The following is a 15,832-nucleotide window of genomic DNA, read 5'->3' on the forward strand; positions in this document are numbered from 1 at the left end:
TTAAACTTGAAGTGAGCAGGAAGCCTGTTGGAGCTGCAGCAGCAGGAGGCTGACTGGAAACTTTCAGGTGAGTCGAAGTTTAAAATGACACACACATTATATTTGTTACCCACCAGACGATATTTAATATATTTAAGGGACAATTTACATTAAATGAAAGAAAAACTTGTGGTGACCATGAACATATGCAGATGTCCAATGATCAGACTCCACCCTTCCCCACCTCTGACTCCTCCCTCTTCAACAATGCACCACTCAGGTTGTAGCGCCTCCTACTGGCAGAGGGCCCACAGTCCTGTTAACGCAAAGCTCAAGGTGGGATCTTGACGTCACATTCATGGGTGAGGTGAGTCTTGTTTTCCTCTTCATGGAGGTCACACTTGTTCACACTCATCCTTCCTTTATATGTTTATGTTAAATCTACACTGAGCTGGACCCCGTGCTGTGACCTACATGGCAGCCTGTGACCAGAGATGTAGCAACACGTTACACAACGATGTGAAAATGCACAAAACATCTTCAGTTTAGAGCTGACACGTTTGGGACGCTGCAGACAATTACAAATTTTGTTCATTTTGTCTGAAGACTGAAACATTTTAAATCTGACACTACATTAAAATATTAATGCAAACAAATCAATTTTGTTGCTGAACTTTGACAGAGGTCACTGGTGGTGATTAGTCTTATCTTCCACTATTCATTATATTTAGAGAAAAAAATAGTTATTATTATTTTCTTTGTAAAAATGATGAAAAAGCATTAAACTAAAATTTAATGGGTTAAAAATAATGAAAATATTTGAAGTTGAAAAACCTGGAAAAAACACCCAGAACTGTAGTTTTAGGAGCAACAGACTGATGAAGAAACCAAGTAAACCAAAGTAAAGACAAGCTGCACTTTGACTTTTATTAGAACAATTTGCTGGAACTACAGAGTAATGAAGTACTTCAAGGTTTTGTGTGGATGACTTCCAACCTTACTGTACAGCACAGAGCACAGAGGGACAATATATGTAATCAATATATGATGCAGAATGAACAAGTAACAACTGTGAGCTGAGTCTGAGGCTCATGCAGGACATTTCATAGTGAGGTGTCTTTGGTTGGATTATTCAAACATTTACATCAAAGCACCAAACTCATTTCTCACAGATGAAGGTCTTTGAAACAGGATCATATGACCCTGTCCATTTCCCAGAATCATCACAGCAGACTCCATAGTAACCAGAATAAGCATATGACCATCCTGGTGCCCAGAACCTGTCAGAGAGATCAAATCTGATATGAAACTGGACTAAACTCATAACTATTGTCACATTCATATAAATATGAGTATAAATATTTGCTGTATTTCTTTCCCAGGTTTCTCGCCCACTTTCCCTCCTTTAGACTTTTCTCTGAGAATCATCATGCACACTAAAACAGCTTTCAAGCTTTGATGAATATGAAATCTTCCTGCTGTAAAAATGGAGAATAAAAAGAAGTCAGAGCTGACTTTCTGCTGTTTGAAACGGTTTTGTCAGCTGTTTACAGACATCACTTTGAAATGTGTGTCTATCAGGTCATATTTACTGAAGCTTCTTCCTTCATATGTTCTGAAGTTTTACAAACACCAAAGAAGAAGAGACAGGAATTCTCTGAAACAGTTTTTCTTCTGTGAGAAAAGAAACATTACAGCACAAAAAACATGAAGACAAATTGAACAAAGTGAAATGTGTCGGTCGCTGCTTTGAACATTTTTCAATCCTGATTTCTTCAAACTGACTTGTTGTAACTGAACGTCATCACAGACTGCAGATGAAGAGAGTTCAAGCACAGCTGTTCATTCAAAGAAGGATTTCTGCTTTTCTTTACATTCAGTTTGTGGGACTGTTGGAAAATAGCTCAGCTCATGTATTGCTGATCTATCTTCCAAAACATCAATGTTTCACTTCTAAATAATAACTCTGGAATAGAAACAAACTAATGTCTCACGTTTCTGTCAGCGCTGATCCGTCCACCCATTCCCATTCATATCGTCCTGATGTCTGTTTGGCTCTCAGACCAATCCAGGACTCTCCTCTCAGCTCTTTGTTCAGTTCATTGATAAATTCCTGTTTGAGAAGAGACACAAATATTGTCTCCAGTCATAATTCAGCACTTCTGTTGTCGTAACATCATCTTGTGAATCTGTCTGAAGGAAGAATAAATGTGATGAAACTTTTCTTCCATTGTGCAGAAATCAGAAAGAGCCAAAGAATCAATGAATATCAGCTCCTCCTGTAGCTCAGTCGGTGTTGCAGTGGAATCAGTGTTAACAAATCATTTGATTCAGTTGGATTGAATCAGAAAAATAATCTGGATTATGAGGATTACTCTCATTTTATAACATTTCTCTTATTTCAATCTTTTGTGTTGACTTGGTTTCTAAGGATTATCTTAACTGGTTCCAGTTTAATCCTGGTTCTTTAGCTCCTTTGAATTTCTCTCCTCCATAATTCAATGTGAACATCCAGTTTGCTGTATTGTAATCTATCCACCTCCCAAATCCTGCAATCATTTCCTGAATGAATTCTCTAATCTTCTCTCATCTGTTCTTGTTCATATTGATAAAGTCATTTTAGTCGATGACTCTAATTTACTTATTGATGATCCCTCTAACAACACTGCCACACAACTGATGAGCACTGCAGCATCATTTCATTGAGTGCATCATGTTAGCGGCCCCACACATAACGCTGAGCTTCCACATGTCTGACCTACTATCCAATCACAGATGTATCATCTTTGACAGGCTTACAGTCAGTGTTGTCTTCCCAGAGACAAACTGCTGTCACTCCCATGTCTTCTAATGACTGTGGACATTTTAGATTTCTTCACTGGCAACATCAACAGTATCAGGTCAGAGTTCAAGTCTGTACCTCTTCAACCGCCCAGTCTCTCATCCAGTTCTGTTGTTGGAGTTCAAACTCCTTCCTGCTGCCATCTCCCCCTGACTTCTCTCTATTAGAAATCAGTCCCTTTCATTTCAGCTGACTTTCAAACAGCCAGAGTCTTTCTGAGTGGAATCAACCCTCCTTACATCCCACTGTTTTAAATCCAGTTGCTCGTCAGCTGCTTCAGATCTTTGATCAGTTCCAACCTGCTTACAGACAAACCACAGCACTGAAACAGCTTTCATGAACATTACTAACCAGATTCTTCTGCGCTGGGATAAAGATGAACACTCCATCTGAGTCCTGCTTGACTTCTCTGCAGCCTTCATGCTGTTGATGGTGCTCCTCTTATTAACACACTACAAACTGGCATCACTGGTGCTGCTCTCACATGGTTTTCTTCATATTATCAAACAGATACTTCACAATTCATATTAATCAATGTGTGTCCTCATCTGAGTCCCACATGCCTCAATCCTTGGACCAATTCTGTTCTCTTTATAAATGCTGCCCCAGTGACATCTGCTTAATGGTTTTAATGGGATCTCCTAGCACTGCTATGCAGATGACACCCACACTAATACTTTTCTGTCGAGCCTCTCCGGCCTCAGTGAATGCTTCTCTGTCATCATTTCATGGATTTAAACTTCCTTCATCTCAAACTGAAGTTCTGCTGTTTGGCTCAGTTTCTCTGAGGAGGTCAGTCAGTATATCGTCCCCCTCACCAGTAACATCAAATCACCTGTTAAAGACTTTGGGATCATTTTGAACCAGCAGCTGAATTTGAGCCTCACATGTCAAAGGTCACCCAGTCTTGTTTCCTTTACCTCAGAAATATTGCAAAAATCAAATCTTTACTGTGATTCAATCATCTGGAACTCTGAGTTCATACTTTCATTTTCTCCTGCCTGATTATTGGAATTCACTTTTCACCTGCATTTCTCAGTCCTCCATAGTTGGTCTGCAGTTAGTGCAGAACTCAGCAGCAAGGCTGCAAACAAACCCTGGCCTGCAGTCTCATATCTCACCTATTCTTGCTTCTCTTCACTGGCTGACAGTCAAATTCAGAATCCTCTTTTAAATCCTGTTATTACCATATAAAGCTGTGCATGAACAGGCCCCTGCTTATATAGCAGAGCTTCTTGGACCTTCTCACTGCAGCCGGCCTCTCTGATCATCTAATCAGCGTCTCCCAACTGTCCCTCGCTCTGATTTGAAAACCAGAGGCCATCGTGCTTTTGAGCTTGTTGCAGCCAAACTGTGGAACAGCCTTCCTCAGACTATCAGCTCAGCTGACTGTTAACGGCTGAAACTCATTTTTACAGGTTAGCTTTCTTTTTCCTTTATTTTCCTCCAGAGTTTCTAACTATTGTGTTTCTGATGGAATGAATGTCTGCTGCTTGTTTATGTGTCTGTATGTTTGCACATGTATACTTATCATCAATGTGTGGCTTTATTCAACGTATGAAGAACTTTGTAACTCACTGTCAGCTCCATCAAAGATCACACAGACATGAACAAACACACCCACCTGTTCCTCTTTGCTGTTTATCATCACCAGATCAGCTCCTTTATCCTGACAGTCTCTCCTGCTGTCAGACCAAGTTTTCCTCTCAGTGGATTTAAAGTAACAGCTGCTTCCAAATCTCCTCCATCGATCAGGACACTTCTCTTAAAGTCAAACACATGTTTTAAAGACAGACTTTGTGTCATGTTGTATCACATTAATAAGATCTCTGATTTCAGTCTGTAGTCAAAAATCTTTGGTTCCTGTCATTTTCCCTGTAAATCCTTCATTTAAACTCAGGTTTTCTCTCTTATTCATAATTAACTGAAACTTACATTTATACAGAAAAACTGTTACACAGCATCAAACATTTAGGATTCAAAATAAAGACACAATCAGGTTATCACCAGTGTTGGGCAAGTTACTTTGAAAAAGTAATTAACTATAGTTACTAAATATTTCTTCAAAAACATAACTGAGTAACAAGATTCTAAAAGTAATTAATTACTTGAAAAGTAACTTTTGTGTTACTTTAAAAAAACATTTAACCCTCTGGGGTCCAGGGTATAATTGGCCATTTTTAACTACTGTTGATGTTTCCTCCACATTTCACCTTTAAAAACTATTTATTTGCCTTGTTTGGTATCGTTCTTTTCAGCACAACCTCACGTGTCTGAATTTACAGTTATGTTTTCATTTTGACGACTGTATTAACACAATTGATGTAAAATCAGACAAAAAACATAAAATCAGTGTAGAAAAAGTTAAAATTTTATCGTAACCACAAACATGTTTAATGAATCATATTTCATAACTTTAAATGCAAATATAAATTGTCAATTTTAAAATCATATTTACAAGTTTTGCAAACAACAAATTTATTGGCATCCATTTACCTTTTACCCTTTTTTTAAATAACCATTTCAAACTATTTAAAGAACAATCAGCTGTTCTTCAATAAGATGCCACACAAATTATTTGTGACACTCCCAAAATTTCTGTCCACTATAAAGGAGAACATCACAGCCTGATACCTGCAGGTCTGACAGCAGCAGGTGTATCACTGCTGTTTCTACCTGGAGACAGCAGTCGCCTCATTGTTCTGACACACAACACAAAACTATCCACAACACTACACACTAACTACACAAGACAACACATTAACTACACACTCCAAACATGCTAAACGTCACAAATCTCACATCTCAAAACTCGCCCGCTCTCTCTCTCTCGCCGTCACTTCTAAAACTTCCCCCTCTTCCTAAACAACCAAATGTCATGTTGCCATATCATTTTTTAATTGGTCGACATGGTGCATTTTTCCACCAACAGGAACGGGCTGTTTTTGTTTTGTTTTTTTATTTTTTGCTCATAAGCAGAGTGCTCGCTGCGCCTTCCTTAGACAGTAAACGTGACGAAACTATTGAGGAAAAAATGCCGCGTATATCTTGTTTATCATGACTCTGGTTTTACGTGGCCTATCAACACAATTTAAAAACTGGTATATATCACCTTGTTGCTTTGTCTTTAAGTGGTCATGTGATTGGCTTACCACGACTACTTTATTCTTCCTCAGTCAAAAAGCAGCACTCATACGATTGTTTTGCCCCCCTGAGCTCCAGGTGTTGTGCCAAAAAGTGATCGTCGGGCAGAAAGTGATTACCGTCTGCGGGAGCGCGCACAGCTGATTAAAGCTGTAGCGCCCAGATTATTTACAGCTACTTCTGTGTAACTGATATAAGCTGTGGGAAGCTGAAGACAGCTTTAACCGTCTGTTTGTTGAAAATAGGAACAGGACGCATTTCCTTGTTAGTAACTGTAACAACGTTGTAACGATAGAAATAGTAATTAGATTACTCGTTACTGAAAAAAGTAACGCTGTTACTTGTAACGCTGTTATTCCCATCACAGGTTATCACTGTGTAACACTGATGTTTTCTATTAGTTATTCAAACTTTATTACCTTCTATCTTCACCTTCAGCTTCTTCACTTCTTCCTGTAGCTGACTGTGGTTTTTACTCAGTTTATCATAACTGCTCTGTAACTGAGTCAGGTTGGTTTTTGTGTCTTTAGAGAAAAACAGATTAAAATTAAGTTAAAATGTTCTACAAATATATCTGTGATATAAGAACTTGGTGTTTACTTGCTTACCTTGAAGTTGATCCTGGAGCTCAGCGTGATTCTTTTTGGTGTCGTTGTAAACGTGGTTCAGTTTGTCATATTTAGCATGAAGTGTTTTGTTTTCATTCTTGTTCAAAGCATCTGAAATATTTCAGTGAAACCAAAATAAAATAAAATAAAATGAGTGAAACATTGAACAGAAATAATCTTCTTCCTCTGCTTTGTCAAATATATCAATAAGAGTCAGAAACTTGTGCAGCCATTGTTCTTTAACATGTCCTGTGGGTGGAGCTGTTAGAACTACAGGAAATCTGATGAGCTAAATACGTATCAACTGTGAACAAAAACCACTGACAAGATTCAAAATAATTGTGCTTCAGTGTGGAGGAAGAAGGTGAAGAATCAAACAGCATTTTTCACCTGTAGTCAGAGATGTTCTCTATATGCTGTGAAAGAATAGATTCTGACTCATGTGACATGTGCCTGTTCTCACTGAAAATATGTCTTTTTACATTCAGTCAAAGCTGCTCTGAGGCTTCAACACTTCCTCTTTCTGCTTCTTTATAATTAATAAATATTTCTTCCTGCAGCTTCCAGGTAGCTGTTGGTTAAGGTGACTAGTTGCCCACTGCTGTTACAGTCTATCGTACTTTCAGACGTCTTTTGCAGGAGTCTCTGTTCTCACATCATAGATTTGTGATGTTTCTGCTGATTCAGCATTAAGTCTGTCACACCTCCACCAGGGCCTAAAGGTCAGCTGAAGGTCATCCACTGATTTAAAACATAGATTTTTTTAAATCTATGTTACAAAAATACAAAAATCCAACCATCAGCAGCTGCTGGGAGTTTTCTCTGAATTGTTCTTTGTATTATTGTGGAGTCTTTACCTGATAATATAAAGAACCTCGAGGCAGCTGTTGTTGTGATTTGATGTAATAAAAAAAAAAGATTAATTGATATATCCCAGCAGATGAAGGGAACTGAAATTAAATGTTGTTAGCTAGCTACTTAATTTTATTTATTTATTTATTTATAAAGCACATTTAATAACAACAGAGATTTGACCAAAGTGCTGTACAAAATAATAATTAAACAATGACATTAACATCAACAATGTAAGGTAAGGAGTAAATGATCACTTGATCGAAGCGCTCTAGAGGGCGTAGAAAGCTGCCAAAGGTCAGACAGATAGTCCGGTGCCTGGCCATTTAGTGCTTTATAAGTATATATAATATATATACTTTATATAAGTCAAAAGTAAGATTTTGAATTTAATTCTAAAACACACTCGAAGCCAATGAAGGGAAGCAAGCAAGTAATATGTTGGTGTTTCTTCACACGAGTCAAAAGGCGAGCTGCAGCATTCTGTACAAGTTGGAGCCGGGCCAAGCTGGACTGCTAGTTAGTACACCAAGTGAACTAGTCGACACAATGACAGACGGCCACTGTCTAACATAGTGTGACTGCACCTGCATCAGTCTGAAGCAGATGCTGCTGCCTGTCTGCTTTGTTGATATAATCACAGAAGTGTTGAGTGAAGAGTTTGAAGGAACAACAAGAACATTCACTCCACCTCCACAACACACACAAGATATGAGCCAGGAATCATGCACACAGACACACACCTGCTAATCAGTGCTAAGTAACAGACTCATGAAATACTAGAAGCTCAGTCAGCAAAACCAACTTGTTGGTCAGGCTGTACCACACAGCAGCTCATATTATTGATCAGAGAATTTAAAATGCCACCGTGCAGTTTTTATGAAGAGGGAAACTATCCTTAGAGACCAAAACTCATTTAGTCCTGAATGCAAACATGCTTTTAATGCAGCAAAGCTGCTCATTTTAACATGGGAGTCTGTGGGGACTGACTGGCTTTCAGCATCAGCCTCCAGTGGTCATTAAAGGAACTGCAGTTTTCGGTGCTTCTGTGTTGGCTTCATGTACTTCCTGTATTTGCTGTGGCAGAAGGACACGTTCTGGTTGTGAAGCTGCATGTTTGTTGGCTGCTGGGATTCAGTATCAGTCATACATTCATTTGCAGGAGAAGTTCAGAGGTTGTATCTTATCTTACAGCATATGGACAGGATGATGATCCCAGCTAACATCAGGAGGCACAGCACTCTTAGACCCAGTGTGGCACATCTGAAAGAGCCCTTCTGGACTGAAGGAGGACTCTGAGTCTGTGGTCCTGTTAGAAAGCAGTGTGGATGTTGGTTTGTGGTTATTTCCTGTCACTCTGTGATTAATAGACCTGTGGTTGTGGTTGTATCAGCTTAGCTTCATAAGAATCGGTTGCCAAAATCAAGGAAATATAACATCTGCACTGTGACCAAAGTGCCTGAATGAATTTCCTGTTCACAGAGCTCTAAAAACCAACATGGGGAAAAAACGTAAACTACAAATGTTCATACAGCACATGGAGAAACAGATGTTTGATGGGCTGCAGTAATTTGGCATTAAAAGCTGACTGTAACAAACTCAAAGTACATTTATTTTTATAACAGACTTACCTCCTTCCTGTGACTGAAAATGAACATAACTTTCTCTGATCTCATCTGTACTCTCGTAGATATCCACCTCCCTCTGCTCCCACTCTGCTCTGTCCTCCTTTCTGCTGTATCTCACCTTCGTTGATAGATCTGGTTTGGCATAAATATCTGAGGACATCTTGAGAGGACTGAGACGCTGAGCAGGAGTTTAAACTGTCCTCTAACAGTCCTGCAGTACTGACCCTGGTAGATATCGAGCTGTTCTGTTCTGTTCTTGTCCAGCCTTCTGTCTGCTTTCAGACAGGAAGAAGCTTTGAGGAAGTGGCAGCATGTAAGGAAACACAGACCCTGTGATTAATTTGCATAAAAATTTCTTAACTGCATTTATTGTTTCTCTTAACTACAGATTAAACTCTGTGTTGTACAATATGTGTACTTTGTTGAGCTTTTGAGAAAATATATGACTGAGTTTGCATAAAGCAGAAAATGTATAAACTCTTCTTTTTCTAAAGACGTTGAACTTTCACATATAAAAGCACAAACACAGTCACACCTCAGTGTCACAGTTGGTTCGACCCAGGAAATCTTATTTTGTCTGTTACAGTTTGTTTTCTTATAGAGAAACAAACTGTTGAACTGTTGAGGTTCATACAGTCGATGTGGAAAGTTTGACCCACGTCTCAGTCACTCTTTACATGAACAACAATTTATATTTGACTTCACTGCTGACCGAGGATTTACAAAAGAACAAGATGTTTGTGTTCGTTTATTTGTGTTTTTTTCCCCTTTTTAGTTCATTCACTAACTTTTCCTTTCATTTCTACATTTTGCACTTTCAGGAAAACTGATGCAGTTCAGCTTTTTCTCATGTTTGGTTTGATTTTCAGAGCAATACAGAAGTACGTGTGTGAAAAAGTGTCCAACATAAGGAGGAAAAGTGACATCACCAGGAAATACTCTTTGTTGTTGGGCCGTCCTGGTTAACACACCTCTGCAACATTACATGGGAGTCGGGTACTCGGCCTCTGGATTTGTAAAACTGTGCTGGTGGGTTCAAACTTCAGGAGATCACACTCCTCAGCCTCCCTGAGAAGGTTTGTGTCAGAATATTAAAAGAGACAGTCCATCCATTTGTGAAATGGGGGTGACCGTGGTTCAGGGGGTTGGGACGCTCTTCTTGTAACTGGAAGGTTGCCGGTTGTGTCCTTGGGCAAGACACTTCACCTACCGCCTACTGATGGTGCGATATGGCAGCCTCGCTTTTGTCCCAGTATCACTGATACTGTCCCAGTCTGCCCCAGGACAGCTGTGGCTACAACTGTAGCTGCCTCCACCAGAGTGTGACTGTGAGAGTGAATGAATAGTGGAACTGTAAAGCACTTTGGGTGCCTAGAAAAGCGCCTAATAAATGCAATCCATTATTATTATCATTATTAAATCTCAACTTCAGGAGCAACAATGTGGTTTCCATCCTGGTCATGCAGCACTGGACGAGCTCTTCATTCTCTCCAGGATGTGAGGGAGTTTTGTCGTCCAGCTTACTGTAGGTCGGTTGAAGTTGAGTGTGAAGTGGTTGGGATGACATTTAGCACCTTAATGTCTGAGGCCGTGGTTCTCAGCTGGAAAAGGGTTTGTGCCTGTTTAAGGTTGGAAATGAGTTTCTTCCCCGAGTCAAGAAGTTAATGAATCCTTGAATTTTGCTCACGAGTGAGAAAAGAAAGCAGCAGGATGTTAAAAGCCAGATTGGTGCAGTGATCCTGTCTGTTGGGGTGAAGAGAGAGCTGAGCATGAAAGTGAAAGTGCTGCTGATTTATCAGATGAGCTACATTCTTACCTTCACCTCAGTAATGACCACAAGCTGTGAGTACTGACTGAAAGAATGAGATACAAGCGGTGGAAACAAGCTTCTACCAAAAGGTGTCTGTGGGCTCAGAGCTGGAGCTCCTCCACACTGAAAGCACCTGACTAGGATTACACCTGTGTGCTACTTAGGTGAGGTGTTTGAGGTTTGTCCAACTGGGAGGACACACGTTGTCTGAATCATTCAATTCAATTTGATTTCTACAGCTCCAAATCACAGCAACAGCCTCAAGGTGCTTTATGCTGTGAGGTAGACCCTACAATAACATTATAGTCACAAGTTTGCTGTTTGTGTGTTTTTCAGTGAAGTAGGAGAAACACTGCAGTGTGGGAACAGGAACTAAACACAATCAGGTCTGCAGCATCAAATCATTTCACTTCAAATGTTCAAAATCAAACATCTAACATATTGGAATCAAATTCCTCACAGCGTGTCATGATTCCCAGCACAACCAGCAGATACAGCACTCCCAGGTTCACTTCAAAAGCTCTGAACCAGCTTCTTCTCACAGCTGGAAGCTTCTTCTCTCTGTGAACATCTACAAAGATGAAACACAAAAAGTCCATTTATGAAGCACTAATGAGGAACTTTGGAGCTTTTTATCAATCCTCACTGTAGGAATGATCCCAGTAGAAATGAAGTAAATCAGATTTACCAAACAAATTAGTCGAGTTTGTTAAAAAGTTACTGAAACTAAAACATTATAATATAATATTTGTTCATTCCAGCTGTTGTGATTGGTCGATGCATGTCTGGCTACTTTTTTGGTCAAAACTTGTCAATAAATCAGTGAGAGAAAAACAATCCTCATCTCAATATAACGACTAATTTACGAAAACTATCCTGATGGATGTGAGGAAACGTAGAAAGAAGAGTAAAAACCTGAGGGACAAATATGGAGGAGAGTCCCAGAATATTAGTTTCTATGACGATCATCTGCACACAGGTCAGAGCTGTGAGGAAAATGTAATGCTGAGGAACAACCATGAACTGTGGAAACTTTAAAGGCTGATGTATAACAAACAGAGTGGTACTGGGTGTGTGTTACTCTGTGTTTGTGCTTCAGTTACACTCAGTTAGCTTTCTGCTAGCTGTCAGTTTGCTTCTCTCCTCTCTACACTCACTCATACTGCATGTTGATGCAGCTGAATTCACAGCAGAAAGAGCTGTGCTGCTCCTATTGGCTGCTTCTCTCTGTCACTCACAGACCTCTTCCTGAAAGCAGAGCAGCAGCTGAACCAGTTTGACTTGAAGCCACAGACACTGAAACAGTCAGACGGTTAGAAACGGAGCTCCTAACTGGGAGTAAACAGGCCCAGTGCAACAAATGATCTGTGTGCCAGTTTGGACTGAAACTGGAAACATATTCTGGGGACATGTGACACTAATATGTCTTAAAGTGGTCGATATCAGAGCTTTAAAGACACTGAGCAACACTTTCATCATCAACATTTTCTTTGGTTTTGTCACTTTGATGATTTCCTACTTACCAGCTTCTTGTAGGCCAACATCAGGGTGCTGCTCTCCATCATCTAACACCTCCACCTCACTTTGCTCTCTCACTCTTCCATCCTCTTGGGACCCTCTGCTGTATTTCACCCTGAAGTCTTCAACACTTTGAATTTCTGTAGACATTTTGAGCTGAAAGATATTTGAGCAGCTTCACCGTCTGTCTGTGTCTTTAAGTCCGACAGCTTTGAAGAGAAAACAAAGAGGAAGTAAAACAGGACGAGTCACAGTTCAAACACGTCAGGAGGCGTCAAACTGTCAGTTATGTACAAATGAAAACAACATTCAACAAGATCTGAAGTTCAGTTACATGAATGTAAAACACTGAAAGAAGTTTCTGTTTGTAATATTTCCTATCACAGAGATAATGAGCTTTAACTCAGCAGCTGCAGTATGTATATAATAACACAGCTTTGTTAGACGCTGCCTTCTACAAACTGTAAGTACAGAGAAGCAGCAGAGAGAAGAAGTGTTTGTGACACAGGAAATATGTCAGAGTGAACTATTTATTCATCTTTATTTTTACCAGCACAGAAACTAACAGGGCAGCGTGGTGCTGCAGTGGTGAGCACCATCACTTCTCAGACAGAGAGTTCCTGTTTTGTCTTTCTGTGTAGAGGCTCATGGTCCTGGTCTGTGAGCCAGCGTTTGTGTTTGACTTCTGATTCTGGTTTATTTCATGTTCTGAGGTGAAGTTTTGGTTCTGATTGTTGTGTCTCTGTTTGTGTCCCAGGTCTTAGTTTGTTATCTAGCCTCAGGTTTTCTGTCATCATCCCCCTCTGTGTCCCCGTCCTCTTGTGTCCAGTTTTCCTGTGTTAGTATCTCTGTGAAGTCAGTCTTGTCTCCATGTTGATTGGCCTGTTCCCCAGTCGTGTCTCTGTGTTTCTCTCACTCCCTCTGTTCCCTGTATTCAGTCAGTCTGTGTCTCAGTGTGTTTCTGCTGTTTCCTGTTTTACTCTGACAGTCTCTCGTCCTGTGTGCATCTTGTTTAGTTTTGCTTCCCACTTGTGGTCTGTTCCCTCAGTGTTTGTATTCAATAGTCGTGTCCAAATTCATGGGCTGCATCCTCCTGAGGACCCGGCCTTCGCGGTCTATGTGGGCCGGGTCCTCAGAAGGTCGGGTAGGCCGGAAGTAAATGGCTGTGAAATTGGACGGTCTAGCCTTCTGATTAACGTCACCACTGTCTCGGTGGAGTTTAATAAACTCGGCCGTCTGCTCCTTGCTATCTAAAATATAAGAGGACGCTGGCGTAAACTCGACCGTCTCACACTTCTGTTTAATCAGGTTCCTGTTTGACGTTTATTCAGCTGTGTGAAAACCAAAGAGGAACCCAGCAGAGGGCTTAATAAAGTTTTATTTTATCTAATCTAATCTAATAACTTTAATCTCAGCCAAACCGATTTACTCACGAACAAATAAAACACTGAAAAAAGCCAAACAATATCATTTTTAGGTTGTCTAAGTGACTTATATATTACGTTTAACCTGAGTAGCAAAAGTCGGCGGTGATCTGAAAATGATGTGCCGGGAGTTGTGCCGTTCTCGGCGGCTTCAGTGACCCTCGAGCCCTCGGTCAGCTATCGAGCTGGTGGGTAACAGACGTCTCCGAAAACGTCGAAGCACTTTTGCAAATATGTGATGTCTTGATAAACCGAGCAGATATTTGAAGTTTACACAGCTACATTCTCACCTGAAAATATGTTAAAAGTTTATTTTGTGACCCAGAAAGATTAATAAGAATAATTTTAAAACTTAGTAGCGTCCGCCATTGCCGGAAACTGGAGTTTGGCTGGGCCGCGCTATGAATTCTGGGATATGGTGGGCCACGAAGGACACACCCGACCCATCCTTCAAATTCAGGGAAAAGGACGACGCATTCATCGGCTGCGTTTGGAGGAGTTTATGAATTTGGACAGCCTTTGGCGCATCGCTGTGACGTTATCAGTCTACAAATGCGTCCTCGGGAGGATGCAGCCCATGAATTTGGACACGACCATTGTTTGCATTTCCTTGTGTTTCTTGTCACAGTCTCCTTCATTCCCTCCAGCTGTGTGTTCGTCTGTTTAGTATTTCTTGGTTTAGTTATGGTGTTTTTGTAATCAGTAATAAATTGTCTTTAAGTTTGGTTTTTGTCTCCGACTCCCACATTTTATCTGCTATCCTGCCTTGCCTCACACAGCGGTACATGACAGAAGATCTCGAGCACTAAAATAAAGCAGCAGACTCCAACCTACAAGTGGCAGCAAGTAGCAGTTTCCTTTCTAGAGGAAAAGCTGAGGTGGAAGCGTTGGCTCACCCCTGGTAGGAGCACATTTTCAGTAGTACTCACCGGGCTCTAAGGGGTCCTCAAAGACGCCGAGTTCGTCCACCTGCTGCCCCGCCTGCACCTGATCCTCTGCAGCTGAAAGTGGGCATCATCCACCCACATCTGGTTGCTCACTGTTGTTGATCAGCCTCTCCGCTGCCCGCTCATTGGCCTGCCTCCTCACCTGTGAGCTCTTCCACCTCGACAACTATGACCACAGACAGTTTCCTGTCTGGGGCCATCAGAGGCTCAATTATCCGGTTTCCCTTTTTCCTTCACCAAGAAGAAAAAAGTGCAGACTTCCTTCTCATGTGGAGCAACAACCTATCACCAGCTGCCAATCCTCCAGTCTCTTCGGTGCCCGCCAACTCCACCTGGATGATGCCGTTTTGCTCGCTGGAGATTTTACGTGCTGGCTCATCACAGGCTCTTCAGCTGGAATGATGTTGCATCAGCAGCTCCAAACTCTCCTATTTCCTCAGGCCGGAGGAGACGACGCTTCTACTATCGTCCCTCTGTGAGTAAAACTGTCGATTAGACTCTGCTCTTTGTTCCCACCTGTGGTCTGTTCCCTTATTGTTTGTATTCATTGTCTGCATTCCCTTGCGTTGTTTGTTGTTGGGTCTAAACATACGACCCTGCTGGAATCAGACCACGAGAGACTGCAAACAGAACACAAGAGCCACTCGTACGGTTCACTTGCAAGGGGAGATTGCCTCCCAGAACTGACACAAGCTCGCCTGTAGCCAACTCCAAACTCCAAACTCCAAACTCCCCACCATTGTTTTTGTTTTTGTTTTTTTTACTTTTCTGCTCTCTGGTTTTCATTTTAGTTCTGGGTAAATATCTTCTTACTGACTGATGTTAGTGGGCAGGCAGAGAAACATTTAAGGAAACACACACTTTAGCTTCATGAAAATTTCAGCTGTTTTCCTAATTAGAGATGTTTAAACATCCAATGTTTACACAAATGAAACCACTGAGGGGAAAATCTGAATATAAGGCAGAAAATAAATACATTTTATTTGCTCAACAAAAGCTTCTGCTTCCTGCTCCACCTTTATCTGTTCAAATGATGACTCAACCAAGATACTGTTTTCACTGTTCGACTCTTCTTTCAGG

The 15,832-nt window shown here is 40.8% G+C and overlaps 1 protein-coding gene across 3 annotated transcripts; it reads right to left on the bottom strand.

Moving 5' to 3' along the window:
• Nucleotides 1–892: 892 nt before the first annotated feature.
• LOC120435774 (C-type lectin domain family 12 member B-like) lies at nucleotides 893–12,582 on the bottom strand. 3 transcript variants are annotated; one of them, XM_039605900.1, is made up of 7 exons: nucleotides 12,387–12,582; nucleotides 11,324–11,434; nucleotides 6,574–6,684; nucleotides 6,385–6,489; nucleotides 4,446–4,585; nucleotides 1,974–2,092; nucleotides 893–1,259 (listed from the first exon to the last, which is right to left on the bottom strand). In XM_039605900.1, the coding sequence occupies exons 1-7, from the start codon at nucleotides 12,529–12,531 to the stop codon at nucleotides 1,139–1,141; spliced, it is 852 nt and encodes a 283-aa protein (XP_039461834.1). In that variant the 5' UTR covers nucleotides 12,532–12,582; the 3' UTR covers nucleotides 893–1,138. The 3 variants fall into 3 exon arrangements, with proteins under 3 accessions (XP_039461834.1, XP_039461833.1, XP_039461835.1); XM_039605899.1 differs by lacking the exons at nucleotides 11,324–11,434; nucleotides 12,387–12,582 and adding exons at nucleotides 8,618–8,734; nucleotides 9,057–10,229; XM_039605901.1 differs by lacking the exons at nucleotides 893–1,259; nucleotides 1,974–2,092; nucleotides 11,324–11,434; nucleotides 12,387–12,582 and adding exons at nucleotides 2,944–3,120; nucleotides 8,618–8,734; nucleotides 9,057–10,231.
• Between the last annotated feature and the right edge of the window lie 3,250 nt (nucleotides 12,583–15,832).

This window comes from Oreochromis aureus, linkage group 22, assembly GCF_013358895.1.
Source record: "Oreochromis aureus strain Israel breed Guangdong linkage group 22, ZZ_aureus, whole genome shotgun sequence".
Classification (NCBI taxonomy): Eukaryota; Metazoa; Chordata; class Actinopteri; order Cichliformes; family Cichlidae; genus Oreochromis; species Oreochromis aureus.

Bases quoted from the DNA above. Each gene is read 5' to 3' on its own strand.
- LOC120435774 (XM_039605899.1), bottom strand. From the start codon at position 9,213: ATGTCCTCAGATATTTATGCCAAACCAGATCTATCAACGAAGGTGAGA. The intron at 4,586-6,384 runs GTAATAAAGTTT...TTTGACTTTAAG, and splicing joins GCTGAAGGTGAAGATAGAAG to AGAAGTGTCCTGATCGATGG. The intron at 1,260-1,973 runs GTGAGACATTAG...TCTCTCTGACAG, and splicing joins GGATCAGCGCTGACAGAAAC to GTTCTGGGCACCAGGATGGT.